Source organism: Arctopsyche grandis, chromosome 4, assembly GCF_051622035.1.
Source record: "Arctopsyche grandis isolate Sample6627 chromosome 4, ASM5162203v2, whole genome shotgun sequence".
In the NCBI taxonomy this organism is placed as follows: Eukaryota; Metazoa; Arthropoda; class Insecta; order Trichoptera; family Hydropsychidae; genus Arctopsyche; species Arctopsyche grandis.
The window spans coordinates 20,683,356-20,710,000 of record NC_135358.1 but is presented as its reverse complement, the minus strand read 5'-3'; the positions used below and the strand labels follow the sequence as shown (position 1 = coordinate 20,710,000).

The window sequence follows — 26,645 nt, the reverse complement described above, 5'->3', positions numbered from 1 at the left end:
CTTAGTCACTCAAGCACTCTCTTATGTTTAAGTTTAAATTTAAATTCCGTAAATTTCCTGAACATGTGTAATTAATATTCAATATTTACTAACAAATAAGTTGACATTTAAACATTTAATTTGACATTTACTTCTCAAATCCTCAGTCCTTCAGATACATATGTATGTATATGATTTATTGAGTTCTAGCGAGTCGTGTTGTCATTTTAACTCGAAAGTTAACACATTGAAAAGTCTCGTCGGGTCAAACTTCGACGCTTCGCGATACGTAAAAGTTATTTCTTATTGTAATTGACTTTGCCTTCAACTAAAAGGGATTCAAATTGAATTTAAAATACACCGGAGATTGTTAGGACTGGTTCGCGGTAAGCGACGAAAGGGTACAAAACTAGCGTGAAACATTCCATTGCTACAACTACATAGACGCCATTTCGTTTCATCATGGAATTTATAATTCATTGTTAAATATAGAAATATTTTCTAGACGCATTCTAGAAGTATGTTGCCACGTCGTTTTAGCATAAGATTAATGTGGATGAAGTAGTCTCGTTATATATTTTTTTTCGTTATTCTTATATATATGTATTTATATGTATGTATATATTTAGTAGGTCTGGTATGGTTTTTGCGCTTCCGGTTGCCGAGTTGCTTTTAAGTCGCACTCGAAGCGAATGTGACGACAATAAAAAAAGCATACAAGGCGAAATTTTAATGGAATTCAATTGTGTTTCAGTTGCGACACAACGATGGAGGAAGGCAGCATCCAAAGCCCTCTGGGGGGGATGGCAGTACACACACCCAAGCAAATGTGAAAGGAAACAAATGCGATCGCTAAAAGCTTAAAAGAAACCTAACACGTTCGCATCCACTTTTAGGAAAACTCGATTAAGTGCGCAATTTTGATGTGTTTCGATGACATTTCCATACCTCATAAATTTATTATACTTAGTGTTATTTTCCATGGTATTCTTTTTCTCTCCGTATTTTGTCCACGTGATTTTACTTTAAAATACTGCCTCACTATGTTTTCAAAGTTTGAATATTCTGCTCAATCCTTTAATCCAGCTTTCTCGATAACTATGCATATATGGAGAAAGACGTTCAATGCTGAAGTTTCAAACTATAATGCTCGACAAAGATTAAGAATATCTAATATATAACTCAACTTTCAATTCTCAAAATCTACAATACGATTAACAAGAAAACTGAATTTACTACAATATTTTAGTTGCACTTTCTCTTCTATGTACATGTATGAAAATTTGTATTATATTATATTTACATTAAATTTATTAATTAATTTATAAAATTTTCAAAATATGCGTGCACCGAAATTTAAATTTATTTTTTTCTATATGTAACTACATACATATATCATATAACTATAAGATAAATTTTAATTAACCAAAGCGTTATATGACTTTTTGAAACTACATAAATACGTAATATAAAACTTTTTTAATTACTCCATATTAGTGATGTTGAAAATATCACTAATCATGAACATAACAGTGTATGTACATATGTACATACATACTGTAAAATGCTACCCACGTTGTCTTTATGATAATTGTTTATAAATAGCCAGGAAAACGCATGTATACACATGTATATGAATAAAATAAATTGAATGAATACAAACGTATACATAAATTCACATCGAAAGAGTATGATGTCTCTATGATACTGTATAAATATAATTGTTTATCGATGTTTGTAATTGACCAAGAAAAGCGCAATGGGCTTACATGCATTACTTGTATATAAACATACATATATATGAGCCGTTATATGTATTTGAAAGTGGCAAATTCTAATTTTCCTTATTTCGAGAAATATTTCGCAAAACATTAAATATATTGTTTTACGTTTAAAAATATTTAAAAAATACTGGTGTAACACATTTATTCTGATTTTTCGAGATTCAGAACATAACGAATTAAAATAAGTGATTGTAATTTGTGAATTAAGTCAAACATAAATAGTGCTTTTGGAATTGAAAATGACTTTGCCACTTTCAAATATAGCGCCTCATATTTTATTTTTTATTTTATTTTATTTTATTAATTGAAAAATCAACAGACAGGATGTACAGAGATAGGTATAAAAAACACAAAAAGTAAATAAATAATATATGTAACACCCGAGTCCAATAATAGATTTTTACAAAAATGAAAAAGATAAATATAAGGAAAACAAATTAAAAAGTAAAGAATAAAGGCATGACAAAATATGTAGTACATTGCATAATTAAACTATAGTATTAAAATATTTGGAAAAGGTTATAAGATAGAATATAAGAAGAAATTGAAATTTACAAATATAAAAAACAAATGAAAAAGGTAAATACAAAATAAACAAATGAAATGGAAAGGAATGAAAGCTATAATATGATTAAATAGCACATTACATAACTAAACTAAAGTATAAAAATAATGGAAATATTGGAAAAATAGAATAGAAGAAAAAATGAATCAATCGGTCAAGATTCTCTTGATGTTAGACCTGAATTGATGTAGGGAAATACCAAACAGATCAACCTCATTCAGCTCTCCGTTAAACATACGATAAACGCGCTGCAGATAAAAATATTTTTGGGAATTAGTATTGAAAGGATCAAGTGAAAAGAGTGTAACGCGTCTAGGGTATCGAACTGGGATTCTGAAATTAACCTTATTCAGTAAATCAGAACAATCAAGGAAACCATTTATGAGCTTAAAGAAGAATATAGCATCAGAATGTCGTCGCCTGACAGAAAGATTGTTAAAAGAAAGGATTTTTAAAATGTCGGAAACAGTAGAATGGGTATAGGTAGGAAAAAGGTAGCGTAAGGATTTAATAAATTTAAGTTGAACTTTCTCAATACAATTAATATGGGATAAATAAAAAGGTGACCAGATAATTGAGGCAAATTCAAGGTGAGACCTTACAAAGGAAAAATAAAGTAATTTTAGTACATAAGGATCATTAAAGGGTTTTGTTGAGCGGAGTAGGAATCCAAGAGATTTAAATGCTTTGTTGGTAATAAAAGAAATATGTTCAGAGAAATCTAGTTTATTATTGAGTATTACACCAAGATCCTTAATAGAAGATGACGTGTTAAGGATTGAATGATTTAATTGATATTGATTAGTAATAATTGACTTATTTCTAGTGAAATTTAAAATAGAGCATTTTTCTAGATTAATAAAAAGATCATTATTTAAACAATATATAGAGAATCTATCTAGATCTTCTTGTATCTTATGACAATCGTCTATGGTGTATATAGGTTTGTAAATTTTTAAATCATCAGCGTAAAGAAGTATAAAGGAATGTTTGAAGATGTATGAGATATCATTAATATAGAGTAAAAAGAATAAGGGACCTAAATGCGACCCTTGTGGGACACCGGAAGGAATATGTCTAAGTGATGATCTAAAACCATTGAGAATTATGATTTGGTGACGATTTAGTATATACGAAGAGATCCAACGAAATAAATTTCCTCGGATTCCAAGGGACCAAAGTTTATTGAGTAAAAGGTTGTGATTGATTTTATCAAAAGCTTTAGAGAAATCCGTATAAACGACGTCTATTTGGATTCGTTTGTCCATATAAGATGTGAGAGTACTAGTGAAATTAAGCAGGTTAGTCTCTACCGATCTCCCCTTAAAAAAACCATGTTGTTCAGGTATAATGTAGTTTTTGAAATTGGAGAAAAGGAAATTATAGATAATTTTTTCAAAGATTTTACTAATGACAGATAGTTTAGATATAGGACGGTAATTCTCAATAAGATTCTTATCACCTTTTTTAAAAATAGGGGTGATGTAAGATAATTTCCAATAGTCAGGAAATTTACCGTTCGACATAGAAAGATTGAAAAGGATTGTTATGGGAAGAGATAATGGGACAGCACATTTAACAAGGAAAAAAGAAGGCAAACCATCACAACCCGCACCAAGATTAACATTGAGAGAGTTGATGTGACTGAGTACAGTATATATATACATATGTAGGTAAATAAACACCCATCTCATCACGAGTAAGTTCTTGAACTTTTTGGGACACCTCAAGAGGGACAAATGACCTTAAATCGAAAGAGGAATATCGACTTTCTACCACTTTAACCCAATTAGACACAAAGTCGCGAATGTGCTCTCGTGAACGAAAACGGCGCCAACTTAAACAGGGCGCGAACAATTACATCCGAAATCTGCTTAATTAAACGCGTCTCGTTTTACCTCACACCATCATACTATTACGAGGACAGACACTATATATACGTATGTGAGAGGGTGGGTAGGTGGACTGAGGTTGATTTTACGGATCCTAGTCTGGCGGGGTTGGGGATGGTTTGGGCGCTCCCTCGGGAATGAAAACGGGTGAATTGTGACTTCCTCTCCTTTGTGGCCGTCGGAAAGGCCGTGGGGGTGTCGTGCACCCCACATTAAAATGCAAACACAATGGTTGCATTCGTAAAAATAATAACAACTATAGGTATTATCCTGTACAGTGTAAGCTCCTCTTTATAGCTGAAAATGCAGATCCTTAAAACCATCCGTCTCGTTAGTGTTATTATATAATAACAACAATTCACATGTTTTCAAATGGACACGTTAGAGAGTCATTTATATGTAGTACGTACCTACATATATGTACATGTGCGCAAAAAAAATGTACATACATGCAATATTGCACTTTTGCGCGATATCGACTGCTCAGATCGTAATTGCACCGTGTAAAAAATACAGCGCTGTGATTGAGTGGCAATGACTTTAAAAATTTACATTTTTTCGAACGATACAAATTTAGTAGGAAAACTTTGCATATCACCGTGTGACTTCGTTAAAAATATGCTGCTATCAAATTTATTATTGCCTACTTTTTAAGCTGGATAGCTTAGTGCAGTTAAAAAATCTTTTCGTACGTGCATATATGTATACTATAAATTCACACATAGGCTGTACATAATAGATATATTACATAGTTGGGAAAACGTTGAATTGAAAATATCAACGTGTAACGGATATCCTCCATATCGGAAAATATTCAAACGCTTTATATATGATTTTTCACGGAACATTTTCCATATGATCAAAGGCGCATATATATTTAATATAAAATGATATCGGTGCGCAAACCTTGTTCTGAATCAATCTCTCCGTATGAAATGTGTTATTTTTTTACATTCGTACAAACCATCCAAAAAGTATGCCACGACCCACACTCGGCATTCTCAATTCTAAGAAAAAAACCATTTCAATCCTAATTCCAGTGCTTTATTCTAATTCCGAGTAAATTGTCAAAAATATATGTTCATACATATATTGATTTCTTTTGACAATTTTATATTTCTCTGTATAACACCACATCATTTACTTCCAAGTATTACATGTATTAAAAACAAACTTTTCTACCATATTTTATTTTGTTTCAATGCTTTTACAAAATATTACATACATCACTGAACACCGTCTGATAAAATAATAAAATGTCTAAAAAAAACAAATTTTCAACCAAGATTCAAAATATGTACATACATACGATTATGGAATTGAACAAATATATAGTGTAGTCCCAAAATCTGAACGGTTCTGAAGTAGATATTGAAAATAAATACAACCTTATATTATTATAACTTACTGAAAATTAAACAATTAAAATATACTTAATTACATTTAAGAAACATCATACATACATGTAAGTAACGGTCGCACATGACGGGGGTCACCAAATGATTTATACATCGTGAAATTCATGAATATTTAACAAGGTTCTCCCTTTCCCCAACGTGTGTGTAAGTTGACCGTTTAATTTTTCATTTTTTTGATTTCTCCCGAACACCGAAGTTCACCGATTCGACTGTTCCGAACGGGGGTTATCACACTAACCCTATTTTATTTTTTTTCGACTCGACAACGACGGGGGGCTTTCCTTATTACGGGGTATGCGTGGAATATTTACCGCGTTTAACTATAGAGAAAGAAAAGCCCATTTTCTTTTACAGGAGTGTCGTAAAAATAATAGAACTCTATCCCCCCTCCCCCTCGAACCTCTTCCTTTTCCAGCCGATGGCATGGTCGGAGTTCAAGGGCTTTTAAACTGAGCCTAATTGAGGTTTTCTCGAGGCGATATTTTCAAATTAAAAACTTTCCGATTCGTCCGGCTGTCAATTAGAATACTTCGCGCGGGAAAAACTTTAAAAATTTTCCCCACAGCCGTGGCCGACTAACTAACTACGAGCACTTTCGAAATTGCCTTTTGTTTATTTACTCGGTATATGAGAGAAGGAAAAAAAAGGGTCGAAACGCGTTCGCGTAATACGGTTCGCTTATTAAAACAGATACATACTTTTTGGATAATATCAAAAGTTTTCTGATTTATCGCTCCATATTTTGAGCGAACTTTGTCGAAACACAACGTCGATAAATTTAAAATACATATAAACTGTGGCAATAAAATTATAAAAAAATATATACATATTCCTCAAATAAAGATTTACACTAATTTTATCAAAGGTACACATGTATGTAGATTCACCTAATCTAGATATTTATTTTATTTAAGTTAAAGCTTGGATCATTGTGGCATTACAGGAGTCTCTAATGCGCCACAATGGTCGAAAAAATACAGATAGATGAGGAATATAAAAAGAATACATTTAAGATATGTATATAAACAAAATAATCATAAAAAAACAATAGCATTATTAAAATAGCAAAAAAGTTTAAATATAAAATAACAAAGTGGGGTAGAGATATAGCAATATATAGAAATACGTATACACACATATACGTAGATATGGCAATATACACATACATCCATACGTATATTCTCGGTTTTATTTAAATTTTTTTAAACCTTTCATAACTCTATCTTTGGTGATAGTCGACGATGGAATGTATAATATTATATTACAATTCTTTTGAAAGTTGTTGAACTATTTTGTCGATACGTAAGTAGGTTAAATGTGATAAAAAAAACAGATAATTTTTAACTGACTAAACTTTTTATCGTAAATTCAGCACTATAATGACTATTCCGTGCTAAAGAAAAATTAGTGAAAATTTGCATCAAATACAAGAGTCTACATTTAGGCTTAAAATAGAAAGAACTGTCTTGATGTTAACGTTAAAGTATACATTTTCCGCTCAAATGTACTTTGAAATATACGACTTTCCGAAAAAAAATGTGTACATCTGTATATTGAATACTTTTTCGAAATTATTTCATACACACAATGTTTAAAGACGTATTTAGTCGCCAAATAAAATTGAACTAACATATTTGATTCTTCATAAATTGCATTGCCTTTATATAGTAATGAAATCGTTCATGAAAATAAATGGTATATTGCTGTGAAATCTTTTCTCCGAGAGTTATCTAGGAGTTATCTCACAGAATAACGAACTTTTCGAACAAATTCCCACCGAAGAGTATACGATTCGAGGCCGTGACGTGCAGAGGCGTGCACGGGCTTGCATCTAGGCGCCAGTTTTGTCGATTTTTATATGCATTGCAATGAAGAGAAAGAAGGAGGGAAAAAGGTGGGGTACGGCGAAAATCGCAGAGGGTATCGGTCGCATGTTAGCCGGCAATTGCGGTCCTCCTCGGAGGGCCGGAGACTTTTTAATTTGTCGGCGTTATTTATGGGCGCGGCGCATGAGTTTCGGTCCGAGGAACCGGAACCGAAGAACCGACCGGGGATAATAATAATTGCCGTCGACGACGACTCATTCGGCGATCGGGAATTCGCAGCCCGTACGAGGTCTAGATTTCCAAGAGGAAGGCCACCAGGCATTTGCGGAAAACCCTTATTACTGCCAAACCGCGAGCATTAACGGATCAACTTCATACTGAAACCGGGCCTAATAGCTTTTTGATAGATCGGGCATTAAGATAGGGGCCGGCAGACTCCGTCGGCCCCTTGGCTTACTGCCTGGCGTGGATTGATGGCCCCAAAACGGGCGGCAGACTCTGACAGTTGGCCTCCGCATAATATCCACAACGATGAGAGACGACGACCCTCCATACCGAAAAAAAAACGTTAAAAACCAAAAACATACTGCTCAATATCGCCATGAATGCTAAACCATCCTAGAATCACTAATACGTCGTATATACTACTCGTATGCATATATAATTCCAATTGCCATGCATAATATTGGACAGGCTATGAATATACATAAGCATATGTATGTACATACATATGTTTATACATAGCCAGTAGTATGGCTTGGTGGTTGTGTTTATGTTTGTCACCGAGAGGTTCCGGGTTAGATCCCGTGATAATCTTTAATATTGCTGGTTAAACTTGAATATTTGTGACTCCAAGTCGGTCATTTCTTATCAGAGTTTGTCAATTTATCTGATTTTTATTAATGTCACAATTTTGCTGTCACAAATATCTGATATCAAATATGAAATATCACATCATGTTTATTAATGAAACATATTAACAATGTACATACATATGAGTATAATATTCACACTTATGTTTGATATATAAAATCTACTTCTTATTTTTAATTGCACCTAAAATTGGTAGATATCAATATTAAAAAAAAAATTACAACACAAAAATCTCCTCAACAAAAAAGTCTTTTACTTTGTTTTCTCAAAAGAAATAACAAAGTAGCAATCCAACCCACAAAACATCACTATGACAGACAGCCAGATAAAATGTTCGTCAAAAATGAAAAGGCAACGCTCAAAATCAAACACACCAGATTAATATTTAAATAAAACCTCCCCCACGACCATAACTTTTGAAGAACATTCGTATCTTTTGAACAGGATATACATACATACATACAACATGCACAAAAAATGCAATATTTGCCAAAATCCGATGGCATCCGGCCACGCGAGTCAACGGGTTAAATAGCTCGAATTTTACACGCACGTCTGTGCGGTCTACGGGAGATTTATGCGTAACACAACCCTCGCGGAAAGCTCGCGAATCTCAAAGATAAATATGCACGAAAGGGTTAAGCAAGAGGACGAAGGGAGAAGGGGGTTGGTGGCGCCTGTTAATAGAATAGATTTAGTATTTTAATGTAATAACTTTAATAAATACGAGCACACCACCCCACTCTCGCCCCCGCTCTCCCTATCTCTGGGCCTTGTGCCGCCACTGGCCAGCTCCTAGTCCTCCGAGTACTTAATAAACATTACCATATTTTTTCACTTTCCCCCTCATTTTCATACTTTGAATTTTCAAACGCAATTTTCTGGAAATTCGCCGCGAATTAATTATATTTCACGACGGCCGACATTATGTTAACGACTCGAGAACGCCTCGCAAAATAAACTACGACCGTTATATTGAATATATGTGTGTATTAAAATATTAAATTAAATCGATTTATTACCTTTTAAGCGTCACCGCTAGGAGAGCGTGACACTCTTTGAGAAACGCAGTGACTTAACAATTAACACTTATCGGCACTGAAATCGCGATTGCCCTCCGTTGACATAAAATTTTATTTTATACCCCATTACTTTTTATGCGCTATCGACAATGTACATACATACATATGCATTTGAAATGTTTAAAAAAATTAATCCCTATTTTCGATGAAAAGTTTTTAAAACAGAAATAAAATAAAAATACTTTCTAATATAATTTCTTTCTTTGATAGATTGTATTTTTTATATATTTTTAACAGATCGTTACTGTACGGCATAAGCCACGTGAATTCACTGTTGATCAAAACAATATGTAAATATGTATACTTTAAATACATAAATAAATAAATGCCATGTTACATTTTAGAACTGCTCCAAATCCACCTTTGTGTAAAACTTTCAAAACCAAAACAGTCAAAAAAATGTAAATAAAAAGCGCGATAAAAGTAATGAAAGTGAAACAATACGAGAATTAAGGTAGATAAAACGGATTTCATTATACCATATAAAAAAAATATATTTTTGATTTATGTGATTGGCAAGTTAATATAACGATATGTATTTTTGGAAAAATTTTGCTCTTATTGCTATTTCCTAGCCCCTAAATTTAAATCAAATTAAGCTTTTGTTAAAACTAAAAATTTGATAAAGAATGCTATGTATGTATATGGCTAGCTGTCTCACAATTGTATATAACTAGCCCACTTACACAAGAATCCAATAGCTATGTATGTCTCCACTTTTTCATTTTTCGTGAAACTTGAGCGCATACATTCGTCGGACGTAGTGCATGCGCGAAGGCATGCGCTTTATAGGTCAGGTATTTTTGCAAAATTTCATGCGTCATGTCACATCACACACTCAAATCCTAGGAAATAATAAATTTTATAAAAGATTATCGAAATTTTTCGCTATTATGTAACTGCAAGGATAAAAATTAAGTGAATTAATAAAAAAAAGAAAAAGAAAGGACGCTTCAAAAATTTTGGACCATTGAAAAATTAAATGTCTTCGGTTATATTATTATAAAAAGAAAACACTAAACAAAAAGAATGGCGCTGGCACTGATAACGTATAGTCAATGTTCAGTCAACGACAATGAACAAGTGTGGACGGTTGATTGCATGCGATGCGGATTCGTCGTTAGGCATGCTCATGTTGAATGTTGAAACCGAACGTTGAAGACGAAAACGACTGAGTGGAGAAATAGCTAATGAAAATTAAATTATACAATATACACATTGCCGGTAGCACGTGCACCCATTCAAATATTATCCACTTCGAGCTACATTAATTATTACTATACTTCCCACACACATGAATTTCATTACAAAAGTCGGCTGGCGGCAACACGGTATATTTAAATCAACAACCAATGAATTGCGTATGCACAGCGGAATTGAATTCCCTAACGATCAATCTTTGCTTGTCAGAAGGCGATCATAAGTTCGCGGCCGTTTTTCAGCCCCAGGGGTGGAGGTTTGTACCTCACATTTTTTAAGTCCCTCTTTCGAGTCCTCTCTAGCAAGTTGCCCTCCTTCCCGTCTCTCATCGACCTCCCACCCGCCACCCCCTCATCGTTGGAGACGTACAACGTATTTACCGGGGTTGAGTTTCCCTTCACAGAAATAAATCATTCTTTGCCCCGTAGTCACGGGTACGGATACGCCCACAACAATTGTGAATGCATCTCATTCGAGAGGGCCCTCTCCACGTTTACCTCCTGGTTTTAAGACCGCAATCATAAAAAGTAGTTATTTTTCACGACGCAATCGCAACTCAAGTCCAATCCCCTAAAATGCATTTTATGTATCTTTTACCATTTGTTTCCCATTGCGGACTGTTTTAATACTCTCAACAAAGAATAGACTAGAGAATGTGAAAAATCTTAAGCATTGTTTACATAGAAGGATCAAATATAAGAATTCGTGCTTTTCATAATTTTGTACAACACAAAATAAATCTAGACTGATCATGTTCTTGGAACGTGTCAAAATTCTATTGGTTAATTTCAAAATTATGTAACACTTCTTTCAAAATCAATCTATGAGAACTTTATTATATAAAAATGTATATATTATATACTATTCAAGGAAACAAAACCTTTTATAAATATTTTAGAATTTTTTCATTACAACACATTTTTACTATTGGTATATTAATCATACGTGTATATTATAAAAATATATTCAAATAAATATTGACTCACCTGCAGCAGGTGACAGCTTTGTTGCAACGCCCCAACGCTGCTTCCACTGAAAATAATTTGAAGAAATCAATTAAAACATTGCATTATATAAGTACAATTTACAAGCTACATACATACAAACCGAGAGCAATAATTTTATTAGAGTTTCAATTTCGCAAAGACACAAATGAGGTCGAATTTGCACGCGAGACAGGAGCGAAATGAAAAAATTAATTTTCAAAATTGAAAAAGTAAGATTTTTGGAGTCGAAAAAGTGAGAGAGCGTTTAATTTCGCTGGAAAGTGGTAAAGTTCGAAGGCAACGTTTCGGTCATAACGATCGTACCGGATTATTCGCAGTGAGAAAGCTCAGAAGAGGGGGTGCGTTTTTCCCTTTGACCGTTTGCCCAATATTCTTAATAGATTTTCTTGCGTTTTTTGTGATGAGTCCGGAGATGGTTTTCCACTAAAACTTCAGGGTTGTCACTCACTCTGACGTTTTTCCTCGTGTGTGTGTGTTGGTTCGCACCGGAAATACGGCCGACTTGAGGAAACTTCCGCAAAACAATTTACCCTTGCCAACGCGTATCAAGCTCATAGCCTTGTCTAGTTTCAACTCAGTCTAAGTTTTCATTTTATAACATTTATTTATAACATAGTGGTTGAAAATCATCCCCATATTCAGTAATTTTGTATGTATACATACATACCTATTTACATATTTCCAAACACAAATTTATACAATTGGATCAATCGAAATACAAATACATATTTGCATATTATCTTGTCTTTAACTATGGCGTGGCTCACTGGAAGAGCTATTTTTTACTAGTAGAAAGGTGGTCGTGCGTCCAAATCCCGGCTAAATATGCTGCTGGCGAGATCTTGGTGGTTATTAAAACACATATCGACCATCTTCTATTAAAATTTTCCAATTTATCTAGTATAATCGTTGTGACGGATCCAATAAATCAATACTCTTCCCTCCAGTTTGTCGCAAATTTGAGTTTCTAACATCTCGAATTTGTTGATTCTTATAACTTATCCTACATACTCTGCTAAAATGTATTTTTCGCAAATTTCTGTAAATCAAAGATTGTCCATAGATTTCTCTATTGTATTCTATACAATATAATTTTACTGCTATGTTTGAAATTGTTAGTACTAATGTACAAAAATAATCGAACAATATGAGTTGCCTTAGGGTAACTCCTGACATGGCACCTTTTATAGAAATACATGCAATAAAATAAAATAAAAATATATGATCATCATTATCATCATATACATACATTCAATAACCATCCACTGTTGAATGAAAGCCTAAGCTTCCATACGTCTGTTCTTGGCAACATTTTTCATCTAACCCTTCATATTTTTCTTATGTCGTCTACCAATTTCAGAAATTTCAGCAATCTTACTTGTATCCGTTTATACTCTCTTACACACATTTCAACACTTGTTTTATGCAAATTTATTCCTCACCTATTGTCATTTCAATATCTTCACCCGTTCTTCATACTATGTCAGCTAAAGTCATACATCTCATCCATCTGTTCCATCTGTTATGCCAAGCATACAACGTTCAGTAATTATTTGAATACATTGAACTTTAAGCAAAATTCTGGCAGTCAATGTCCAAGTTTCGCACCCATACATCAATACTAACAAAAAATACCCAAAACTTTCATCGCTTAGCTCAAATGCACTCAACACTAATTTCATTCGAATCTTTATATCATCCCCTTTGAATCTTTATAACATCTCATGTAATGTTAATAATTTGACCTAAATAAATACATAATAAGCCAATAGAGATATCATACATATGTACATATATAAATATATTGAATCAACGCAATTGGCACCAATCCAAATCCTATCTGTGTTCAATGCTGCTTTCCCTCTGTACAATCAATTGATTTGTCAACATATTGGCTGTGCGATTAATATTGACCTGTCTAAGCAAACCACAACGCACACAGATACATTTCGACAGACACAAGACAACGAACACTCGTACGAGTATTGCTAAAACTTGCGTGAATAATCGCAACGAGCGCAATCTCTGCCCACTTGAATTTAAACTCGTTTTAAAAGTTGAATTGAAAAATTCGTAGCTATAAATCTAAAACAAAAAGCTCGCACATACCGAGGAAAAACGGTTTTTACAATTCGACCCTGGGGTACTTTAAGCACCATTTGTTTGCGAGACCGCAACGCAGATCCGTTTCGTCCTTATTGCGAGTAAAATATTGTAACTAACACGACATAAATTGCATCCGCCATAGATAATACAGAATCTAACTAGCAAATTCAAAGGCGTGCGTATTTTTTGATATTATTATCACGACCTGATGTATACGAAACGTTGGATAACGATCTCGCAATAATTCTCCGTGTCGATCCTTTCTCTCTCTCCCGGCAATAGTCAGTCTCGTTAACCGTCTGAAAGTCGCGCGCAATCGGGAACTGCGCGTCATAAATCTGCCGCTAATTAATACAACGGAGCGATAAAGGTTAATGAAAAGTTTCCATCTAGTCGATAAATCAAGCCGACGTAAATATCCTTCGGCGAGAAATTTAACGGCGACGTTTACGCAACGTAAATTGTGCACGCGTTTTAACGCCACTGTGTTACGAGGAAATTGAATTCACCGCATAATAAAATCACGCACAATAGATATTATGAAACGTGTTTGCTTGCTTTCAAACACCCAACTTCAACCAAACACGTCATTATATCCAACCAAACAATTATTGTTAATATTTTATACAAATAAAACAACATGCGAATTTCCAAAGACTAAATCGACAGGGCCGAAATGAAATCGCCCGCTGGGCTAAAATGGAAAACTACACCCGAAAATGTCAATGTTTAACAAAACTCATTTCTTTGTGAATATCATTGAAATTATCAATAGTAACGTTTATTGCCGTAATTTACAGGACTTCGTACTAGGTTTCATACATTTTTCGCCTAGCTTTGGTGCAATTATATGTATGTATGTACTGACGAACTATACATACATACATAAGTAATCAGGGATTTTTTTCTTATTATCACAACGTGTCATTATTGTTCTGTTTGATAATATAACTACATATTTTTGTAAAAAATAATCTTAGATTTATTGCAATTTATAGGCGAAATTTTTCTCATATATTATATGTATGTACATACATTAGACCGGAGCGGAAAACGTGAATTTTTCATCGGACCTAGAGGAAAGCTTTCTTCGTATCGAGAGAAAATTAAAAAGAAACATTGATTTTAAAGAATGTGTTGGACTAAAATATCTGAAAAGTGGGTTTTTTTATATATATATTTTTTTATATACATATGTATATCAAAAAGCAGATATTATGCATATGTACAGATGCATAATATCTGCTTTTTGAGAATTTTCAATCTTTTCATTATTTAAAAAAAAACGATCAATATTATTCACCTATTGAAGCAAATTTGGATGGATTTTTCTAAGTTCTGACTAATTGCGCTCGCAATGGGTGTTTGTATGGGGGACGCATTATTTTCAGAAAACCGCCATTCTTTTCAGGTATTCGTGATTATTTTGAAAATAAAAGTCATTGAGAGCTTCCTTGGGTAGGTACATATGTACATTTATTTCGAAAACAAAAAAAATTACGAATTTTATGAAATATAAGGAGGCCAAAATTACTTATTCTAACGCAGAATGTCATGTTTTTCGTCAAAACATGCCATTTTGGCCTCACAATACATTTCAAAAATTCTTATTATACTCGGAATTTTTTTACCAGTCTATTCTATGATTCCCTTCGCTTACTGGTCTGATACTATTTCTACATTCTTCCGATCGTTTTGAAACCTTGCCATTTTGCGCGGTTTGGTCAACGATAGAAATTTAAATAATTTCCGCCAGTACGATGGTGAAGAATAATCGTAATAAACACGTTTATTAATCCAAAAAATTTGTACTTCAGCTACGCCAATAGCCAGTAGCCTTAAATGTTTAACTTTCCCCAATCACCTATAAAATTATCTTTTTAATACTATACCTTATAAAATTTGTATTATAGGCTCTCATTATCATACTTTAAGGTATTGAAGAGTATTCAAAGGTAAGTGGAGTCAGGTCGAGGTACAAGAAAACACGCAGGCAGGTTCCAGTTCTTTATTGCTGCTCGTCCGGTGGAGGTCAGGATCCGAATGCCACCGTTCGAGAGCGCACCATACTTATAAATATTCAGCGCTCAGCGCATGCACGTTATGACCCGTATAGTCATTGGTCAAGGAGTCGGGTGTAGCCATTGGCCGCAACGCCCGACTCCACCATTGGTCGGCGTCACCATGACGTCACCGGTCTACGGGGCGTCTCTCTATGTAACGTTACATAACCCCCTTCTTAAGAGAGATCGTCCCGATCGACTCATTAATTTACACTTAAACAATTACACAATAGTTACATACAATTACAGTCAATATTCGACGGCCTTATACCTTGCGAGTCTATCCAGGTGCACCACCATTAATCGGTTTGAGCCGTCGAATTCCCTGCGTATCCTATACACTACGTCACTAAGTTTGGTCACTATGGTGTACGGTCCTTCCCACAGCGATTGCAGCTTTGGTGAAAGCCCTGGAGTCTTGGCAGGGTTGTACAGCCATACTCGGTCACCTGTTTCGTACGCCGGTTCGGTTCTGCGGACGTCGTATCGCGTCTTCATACGGCTATTCTGCATCCGGAGGTGGGCTCTGGCGAACCGATGTACCTTGGCCATGTCTTCGGTCAACTTCGTGGTATATCGGTGTGGATCCTGAGGTTCGCTGTCTGGTGGAGGGCCCCCATATAGTAGGTCCGCCGGCATGCGCAGTTCTCGTCCGTACATCATGGCTGCTGGTGATGCTCCTGTCGCATCGTGTTGGGCCGCTCTATATGCCATGAGGAAGTGCGGAACCAGCGTGTCCCAGTCGTCCTGCTCGTCGTTGACGAACTTCGTCAAGTGCGCCCGCATGGTTCGATTGAGTCGCTCGACCATTCCATCGGACTGAGGTCGGTATGGTGTTGTTCTCGTTTTGTGTACGCCCAGCCGGTCCAGTGCCTGACGGAACAACTTCGACTCGAAGTTTCGTCCCTGGTCAGAGTGCAGCTCGTTCGGGACGCCTAGCCGCGTGAACACTTGTTCTACCAGGGCGTCTGCTACGGTCTCTGCCTCCTGGTTCGGTAGTGGAATCGCTTCCGGCCACTTCGTGAAGTAGTCCATAGCCACCAGTATGTATCGGTTTCCTCGTTCGGTGGCCGGGAGTGGACCCAGAATGTCGACTGCCATTCGTTGTAGTGGCGTCCCCGAAAGGTACGGTTGAAGTGCCCCGCGATTCCTTCGGTGTGGTCCGTTGTGGGCCCCGCACTGTGCGCATCGTTCGCACCACTGGGTGACGTCGATTCGACACGTCGGCCAGTAATATTTTTGGCGCACGTTTCGGTACGTTTTATTGATACCGAAGTGGCCCCCCGTGGGCGCGTTGTGCATCTCCCACATGATTTCGGGTATCTTCTCAGTCGGCACCACCAGCTGCTTTGTGTGACGTGTTCCCGCGGTGTTCTCCCATCTCCGGTACAGCTTACCGCCTTCCACCTCCAATGCGTCCCATTGGGTCCACAGTATTTTCAGTTCCTGCTCCTCAGCAGATACTGTTTCCCACGGTGGTCTCGTTCCGGCGTTCTTCCACTCGACGATTTTGTCGATCGTCGAGTTTGTCATCTCGTTGGGCAAGATCCCTACGAGGGCTACTCGTGCTTCCGGTTCTGCGGGTTCTACTGGTTCCGTTCGGGCCGAGTCGTTTTCTTGATCGGTTGTCTCTGCGCGTGAGCATTTGGGACACTCTTCCGTACACGGCCTTCGCGATAGTGCGTCCGCGTTCCCGTGCTTTATCCCCGGTCGATGAATGATGGTCACGTTGTACTGGCCCAGAATTTCCAGCCACCTCGCCAACTGGCCCTCCGGTCTTTTGAAGTTCTTCAGCCACGTTAACGCTGAGTGGTCGGTTCGTAACGTGAACTTCGAGCCCGATAGGTAGTGGTGGAAGTGTTGAATGGCTTTAATTGCCGCCAATAGTTCTTTTCGGGTCACGCAATAGTTTTGTTCGGGTTTGTTCATTGTCCGGCTGAAATACCCGATCACTTTCTCCACCCCCCCTTGAACTTGAGACAAAACTGCACCGATGCTATGTTGACTGGCGTCGGTGTCCAACACATATCGCTCTCCCGGCTGGGGATACGACATAATTGGCGTGGTAGTCAGCGCTTCTTTCAACTTTTCGAACGCTTGTTCGCACGTCGGTGTCCACTTGAACTCGCGCCCTTTTTCCGTTAGCTGATGGAGTGGTTTCGCGATCTCGGCGAAATTGCGCACAAATTTTCGGTAGTACGTGGCCAGTCCCAGGAAGCTGCGCATTTGGGTTTGTGTTTTCGGAGTCGTCCAGTCCCGCACGGTTTGGACTTTCTTCGGATCTGTCGAAATTCCTTCGGCTGACACTCGGTGTCCCAGAAATTCGACCTCGCGGCAGCACAATCGACACTTGTCTGCATTCAATTTAAGGCCGGCTGCCTGTATCCGTTCGAACACATTGTTTAAATGCACCAAGTGTTCGTCGTAAGTTTTGCTGTGCACGATAATGTCGTCTAGATACACGAGGACATTGCTTATGTCACCGACCACTTTTGTCATTAACCGTACGAACGTCGCTGGCGCGTTACACAACCCGAATGGCATCACTTTGAACTGAAACAGACCGAACTCTGTTACGAACGCTGTCTTCTCGCGGTCTTCCGGGGCGACCGGTACCTGCCAGAATCCGCTCTGCAGATCCAGTGTGCTGAAGTAGCTCGCTCCGTTCAACTGGTCGAAAGTGTCGTCGATCCTCGGGATGGGGTGTGAGTCTATTTTGGTGACGGTGTTCAGTTTCCGGTAGTCCACGCACATCCTTAGCGACCCGTCCTTTTTGGCGACCGGAACTACCGGTGACGCCCACGGCCCGTGCCCCGGTTCTATCGCGCCCTGCTTCAGTAAGTCGTCGATCATAGCGCGTACTTCCTCTTTCCGTGCTAGCGGTATCCTTCTCGGCGGCTGTTTCATCGGCTTCGCGTCTCCCACGTCGATGGTGTGGACCGCCTTGGTGGTCCTTCCTTGGTCCTTCTCGTCCCGGGCGAACGCTTTCCGATTTTCCCGAATCATGGTCTCGAGGCGCCGTTTCTCTTCTGGCATAATATCGGCCCTCTCGAGTAACGCCGTGATCTTCGGGTGGGGTACTTCCCCGCGGATGCTCTTGACAGCAGGTGCATTTTTCTTGCCTTTCTCGCGTTGCACGCCCCTGATGATACACTTCTCCTCTCCGCCCAACTCGAACGTAGCTCGGACATGTCTCAGTGCGTTCAGTCCCAACAATATGGGATCCTGGATATCCGCCACCGCTACGTTCCACGGAAACTTTTCGCCCTGCAGATTAAGGGTCACCCGTATCCATCGGTGGATCTTGATGGTTTGGCCCGCCGCTTGCCGCGCTCTGCTGTAATGGCCCTTCACGACGGTGTAATCTTTAGGAGAGATCTTCGCGAACAGTTCCGGGTTGATCACCGTGATGCACGCCCCGGTGTCCCCCACCATTCGACACGGCACGCCTCCGATCTCTCCTTTCACGACAAACGAGCCGGCCGTGCCGCTGCCGTCCAGTTTGTTCACTCCGGGTGTTTTGCGTGCACCGGTGATCGGTCTGACCCGTAACAGGCCGATCACTGCTCGTTTCCCGAAGCCGCCTCCTCCTCGTCGTCGTCATCCTCGTCGTTCGTTGGCTCCAGCTTCCGGACCCTCTTCTTGCGGCACAACCGGCTAATGTGTCCCGTTTGTCCGCAGTTCCAACACGTTGGAGTGGTAGTGGCTGGTCGCGCTGTCTGGTCCGATGACACCCATCGTGGGGGTCGCACGGCCGGTCGAGATGGTCTGAACGCTCCCGCGTCGGGACGTACTGTTCTCGACGTTGGTTGTGCCGACCGTTGTTCCTTCGCTTCGAAGATGACGGCTTGTCGTGTTGCGTCGGCTCTGGTTATCACGTCCGCTGTAGTCGGGGTGATCCGGAGCGCGCCAAGTTTGGCCCGTAGACTGGGGTACGTGAAGGAGTTCGCCGCTATGCACACGGTCATGCGTTCGACTGCTTCGGCGTTCGTGTGGACGCCCTCCAGCATGTCTTCGCAGAGGGCTCGTATCGCGTCTACGTGGTCCGCGGCTGGTTCTTCCGCACTCCATCTTCTCTGTTCCGCTGCCGCATGGCATGCAATCGGTGTGCCCTGTCGTCTGAAGCGTTGGGCCAGCTCTTCCGTCAAGTCGTCGTAGCTCAGCGTCGATGGCAGCTGACTGGCGAAAATGGCAGCCGCACCTCGGAGTTGGCAGCACAGTCGGTCCTCCAGGTTCGTCGTCTCCTTGTTCAGCCGTGCAGCAAACTCGAAGTGGTTGAGGAAGTCCTTCCACCGTTCAGTACCGTCGAACGTGGTGTAGTCGTACCGGTGGGAATGTTGCCGCACCCCGTACGTGTCTCGCTGTGTGGTCCGCCTGTCCTCGTAACATACCTCTGATCTCCTCGGTGGTTCTGGATGTACGTCGGCTTTCGGCTGCGTTGGTGTCGCAGACTTCTCCCAGGACTGCAAAAACGTGGCGAAGGTGTTTTGCAGGGACTGGACCTGCTCTTGGCAGCTCGCCATTCCCTGGCTTAGCTCCTTGTAGCTCGGCTCCGGTGTCCTTGGCACCCGGCTCCTCGACACCCGGCTCCTCTGCTCCTCCCGTCTCCGTCCTCCGTTGCTCAGCTCCCCAGGGCTTTGTTCTCGATTCGGCTCCATTTCTTCCGGCAGCGATGAAGACCCCGAATCCGCACCTTTGTGGCTCCTTGTCTCAACCATGTAGATCCCACTTCTGACACCAGTGAAGAGTATTCAAAGGTAAGTGGAGTCAGGTCGAGGTACAAGAAAACACGCAGGCAGGTTCCAGTTCTTTATTGCTGCTCGTCCGGTGGAGGTCAGGATCCGAATGCCACCGTTCGAGAGCGCACCATACTTATAAATATTCAGCGCTCAGCGCATGCACGTTATGACCCGTATAGTCATTGGTCAAGGAGTCGGGTGTAGCCATTGGCCGCAACGCCCGACTCCACCATTGGTCGGCGTCACCATGACGTCACCGGTCTACGGGGCGTCTCTCTATGTAACGTTACAGTATCGATGATTTTTTTTCAAAATAATCACAGGAACCTGAAAAAAATTACCATTTTCTGAAAACAACGCTTTAACCGTTGTGAGCGTGGCGCGCATTTATTTATTACAATTTTTCCATAGTGTCTTTTTCGAAATTTCTGTAGAGATAAATCGATTGATTGATCGATGAAAATCCAAAATTCGCGTTTTTCGCTCCAGCCATGTACATATCATCCATATACATATCTTAACGAATAGACATACCAGAGTTCCGCCTCGAAAAGTAACCCTATTTTCATACATAATAGCTCGTTTTATTAACCGAAACAATGAAAATGCATTGAACAACGTGGTCATGGGTTCATATCTCACTGGTTTCTGCTGGTGACTCCAGGTCAATCGTTTCCTATCCGATTTTGCCAATTTATATGATTTTCATTGAAACGGTTCCAACAAATTAGCAACCTTGCCCATTTTCTCGCAAATCTCAAGTTGTCAGCAATCTCGGATTTTGATGAATTGTATAAAATGCTGGTCATTTACAAATTTAACCATAAATGCCTTTGTGCATCTTAATTGATATGTATTTACTGAATTTCACTGAATTGTTTAAAAAATGCTGTAAATTTATATATTTGACCATAGATGTGTCTATGAATGTACATAATTAATATGTATTTACTTTGTATAATTATACTTGTATCGAATGTACAATGTTTCTGGCCAGGAAGAGGCATTAGGATTTCCTGTTGGGCTTCCTGGTATAAATAAAATATAAAAAAATATTGTGAAAAAATGTGGTTATCAAGGTTTGGCTGTCAACACATTACGCATGCGACACATTATATATACATAACATGTGTATATACGATTTATAAGCGTGATCTAAAGTGTGTGTAGACTATCAAACTTAACAATAAATGTACTCTATGTTTATGTACGTACATCGCAAAGCATTCGATGCGTCAATATTATATCATTATATGTATAAGGCAGTGCAAAATCCATCGAGGAGAATGTGTCAGTTTTCCCGGCGGAACCGGTCGCTTTTCCTACGTCGGCGTCCTATTCAAATAAGCGTCGAGATGTTGGCAAAACCTTTTGTCAACTGAAGAGAGAGAACAGAGAAGTGAGGCTCACCACGGTAGATGAGTACCCTCCTTCGCCGGTTTATTAGGCGCACCCTGAGGCACACACCGGGTAGGTACTACTCTCGGGTCACTACTCAAATGTGCAGAATGCAACCGTACTGGCCACCGTCAGTACGGTTGTGCAAAAAGTATCTACAATAATATCGGACGTGTTTTGAACTCGGTATTTGTCCGACTGGCGCGTTGCATGCGCCGGAAATTGCATTGTCATCTGAACTGGATACTGCAGACGGGTACGTCGTATCTTACGCCAATATTTGCCCTGTTTGACTTGCAGCGACAGTGAAAGCAGACGACTCATCATATATTCAATTCATTAATGTCGCCCGAGATGCGCTATAACCCTTCGAGTGCCATTTCGGGACGTTTAATCCCTTGCGAAGCCCTCGACCGATACTCAAGTGAATTTAACGGAAATAATAACGCGTTGGATGCCGACTGTGAAATTAATATTTACTGGTGAATTTCTGCATCTTCATCTTCAACCCCTATTTGGCCTTTGGGTTCTGGATTATGTACATGATTATGGGGTCTATTACAGTCCTTCTCTGTATGAATATATCCAGAACCATTCCAAGAACGTCTTCCCAATTTTATACAACCAGTAACATAGCTCAGTGGTTAGTGTGTAATGTTTTCAACTAAAGGGTCGTGGATAAATTATCTGGCCCGGTGTTGCTAGCCAGCCTTGGATATATGTATGTATGTGACACCAGGCTGGTCGTTTTCTATTAGACTTTGCCAATGTATGTGATTTCATTGTTGAAACGGTTCCAAGATTGTCGTCAGTTCTTCAAATTTATTGATTATGATACAAAAATATGATGTAAAATGTATGTATTTCTCGAAATATTAGTAATATCGAATTTTTCCAAATTGTCTCTATGATACTGTATAAATATAATTCTTTATCGATGTGTACTTTTTTTCATTTCGAGAAATATCTGGCAAAAAATGAAATATAATGTTTTGCGTGTAACAATACTGTTGTGTTGTGATTTTTTATTCTGCTTTTCCTAGATTCTGGACATATCGAATTAAAAGAAGTGATAGCAATTTGTGAATCAAGTTAAACAAAAATAATGTTTTTGGAACTGCTAATTTAACTTATGTCACTTTCAAATATAACGGCTCATACATACATACATATGTAAAAATAAAATATCTTATCACGGAACTCTCAATCATCGGATCATGTAATCATCAAATCATCGGAAATTCTATATGCATTCCTTCATGTTTTGAACTGAACACTCTATTCTTTCTTGGATATTGCACTGAATACTTTTTAAATAATATGTAATTTGGAATCCTCGATGCACACCCGCACCAAATAAATCCATGTATTATCTATGTATGTACATATGTAGTTATACTTCAATTATTTATAAAATATTAAAAAAAAAAAACAGTTTAAAGTTTTGCATTGAGCAGGTTAAAAAAGTGAATCGAGTATTATTATACATATGTATGTACAAATGAACGTATGTATAATATATGTATGTGTAAGTTAGAACGTCTTGCGAGGAAGAATACGAGTATGTCAACTACTCTCCTTTCAAAGTCTACAAAGACTACCCGGTTTTGAAAATGCTAATTTAAATTTATGATTCATTACAAAAACGTTGAACGTAGATAACAAAGCTTTCAGACTGATTGTGCGATTTCCTAACAAGTTTCGATGATCAAAAATTCATATTAATTTTGACTTCAACGACCTGAAATAAAATAACAATGGTAAAATTTTATTTAATAAACTGATTTAAAACAACTCCCATTTATATAATATTTCAACCATTTATATTGAATTCTCAAAGGTCTGATATTTCAAATTGATCAATTTGAACGAACTCGTCCTCTTGCAGAGCGCTTCATTCTAAAATCATTTCCACCCATTCCGCTAAAATTTAATCTTGGCTTTTTTTTCATTTAACCAGGATATTTGCAAAGAAGCAAAACGAGTGTGCCGAGACAGCCGAATGTCGATTGCCATTGTCGTAGACGCAGCAAAGTGGGCAAACAACTGGCAAAGCGCGCCCCCGATATCGAATCAGGGCCGGGCAAAAGGGGCGCCTCGAAAGTCAGGGACGTACAGTAAGGAAAAGAGACTATGAAGACAGACAAAAAGAGGGCGACAAAACCAAGACGAAGCCAAGCCGGGGAATGAAGGCTTATTTGATCTGCTGGCTTACGTTCGACACAAACATTCCAAAGAAAACAAGTGCCTCGGGCGATTTGTTTAGTAAATATCGGTTTGCACGACAGAAATATCGATATACCAGCTACGTACCACATGTGGTATGCTCAGGTATGTTAATGTTGAATTATAAAAATATCGTTTGTTTTTCTTCGAATTATAAAAGTCTCATTTTAAAGAATATCGCACGTTTAACTTCGAACGCGCTGCTTTGTTCAATTTAATATAACTTCGAGCGAAATGTTAAAACTATGTATGTATGTACATACATAGTATGAACTCAAATTGAGGCCGTATTATCATCAAGGATGTGTAGTTAATTTTCGACAACATGCAAACGAAGGGTTAAATTAATTTAAGGCGCGAAATCTATTAGTATGTAACTATTCCCCACATGCAAAATTAGTCAAAGTGGATACGAATGTTCACCGATCCTTGATCCGACGATACATCTTTAGAAATTACACAATTCATCGATAAGATATTTGCGTGCGCATTCTGGATGATTTATTCATCATCAAAAGCTTCATCACTTCAAAGGAATTTTCTTTCGAACAAAAAAAGGATTGAATCCGGAGTGGAGCGAGTGCCTTTTGTACATCCGATTTCGTATTACAGATTCTTTTTATTATTGCTTATCAATTTTTTACGCTGAAAAAACACGAAACGATCCTTTAAACCTATACATGTACGTACACATACTGCGAATATAATATTTGCGATTTTTTTTTTTACACTAAAGTGAATATATTGTATCGTGAACGGTTTCAATATCGCTATACAAGGCAGCTCAGTATTACGTTTGTAAACTTTGCTTATGCAAATTAAACGACGCGCATTCTCATGCCTTAACGTTGCGAAAACAAGGACAAATATCTTATATTCTGAAGCAGGGGTTTTCAAGCTCGGTACCCATGTAAACCCGCCGGGGAATGCAACTTATGTACTGAGTTTACACTGGCTAAACAAATGTGGAAAACATTGAACGCACATATTGAAAAATATTTATACATTGTTGTACAAATCTATCTACGAACGTTTCAGTAGTCCATTTAATTTAATCAGGAAATGGAAAAAATTGACAATTTCCGTCGATTAAATTTTCTACATTCGCATTGTGCGTAATCAAAAACGTTGTTCGTGTATATCGAGGGCCAAACCCCTTTCAAAGCAAAATGAATTATCTTAGGACAAACCTACTGCTTGTTAGTCTAAATTGCCACATTGTCCTCCAGGGGTAGCTCGCTTTGAATTAAACACAAACACATCCATATGTATATACATATACATATAAATATTTATATATACACATACGTTTTTCAAAAAAAACAATTCATGGAAAATACGACAGTAAGTCACCCACTTCCTTTTTAAAATTGATTCTTTCCATTTTCATAAAAAGTATGTTTCATGCTTTTTCTTTTCGTATATATGTACATATGTATATTTATGTACCCATATGTACATGTATAAACACGGCGTAGATATTATAATGTATGCGTTCAATATAAGGAAAAATGTGTTGTGGCGTAACGAAGCGGAAAATTCGGCTGAAAAAATCAGGAAAACTTGCAAACACATTCGAAAAGCTTTTCCCACTACAACGTATGCATACTAAAGCTTAAAAACATTTTTGCCGAAAAAAAGGGTAAGCGCACATTTGCATCGAAAATTTCGCTCTCAAGGATGCAAATTCAAACAACATTGTAAATAAATTAAAATTTTAAACATCCATAATAAATTTTATATTATTGTATTATTTTACACCGTACATATGTACATATGTATTAACAATATAAAGATGAAGTCTTATGATCATATAAAATTCGACCTAGAGATTTTAACATTTGAATTGATCACTGATCTCTTTTTCGTGGCTAAAAAATTGTATGTGTGTTTGTGGGTTAGTGTGTGCCTGTATTTTGGAGATAATTCGATAATTCGTTAATCCTATTATACTGAAACTTAATATCAGTTACTGAAACGTTTACCACTACAAAATATTTTTTTTAATTTGTAGGTAGACCGTATGTGGTACCTTCCCTTATAGGTCTCCTCCCCTCTTATTTTTGTGTTTTTGGAAAAAAAAATTAAATGTATTTCATGCATTCATATTTTTGCCTCAGCCGGAATTAGTACTTGTACTCTGGAGAATCAAGTTTTTTTATACTTTTTTCAAAAACCTGAAAAATCAGCACATTGAACTCAAATTTCATATTTATGTTTCAATTTAATACATATTATGTAACGTAGTAAATTTGGTGAATATCTCTCAGCCGAAAGTTAAAGTTAACTCTTGTTTACATAATAGACGATACTTCATTGAAAATTTTCAAATGAATCGACAATTTTTTCAACTATTTTCTCAAAAAATAAAATAAAGTTTAAAAAACTTAAAAGCTCACCTCTCCTGATTTTATACCCATCCAATCAAACCAAATCTAGTTCATTTGTTATAGGGAGAATTAAACTACTAGGACTTTCAATTTTCAG

The 26,645-nt window shown here is 38.0% G+C and overlaps 1 protein-coding gene across 1 annotated transcript in view; it reads right to left on the bottom strand.

Moving 5' to 3' along the window:
- Positions 1–26,645, bottom strand: part of LOC143910867 (uncharacterized) — a 259,246-nt gene that overhangs the window by 216,585 nt on the left and 16,016 nt on the right. The window contains exon 3 of the mRNA XM_077429472.1: positions 11,606–11,651. Coding sequence (XP_077285598.1) covers positions 11,606–11,651 — 46 coding nt within the window. The remainder of the gene's footprint in view (positions 1–11,605; positions 11,652–26,645) is intronic.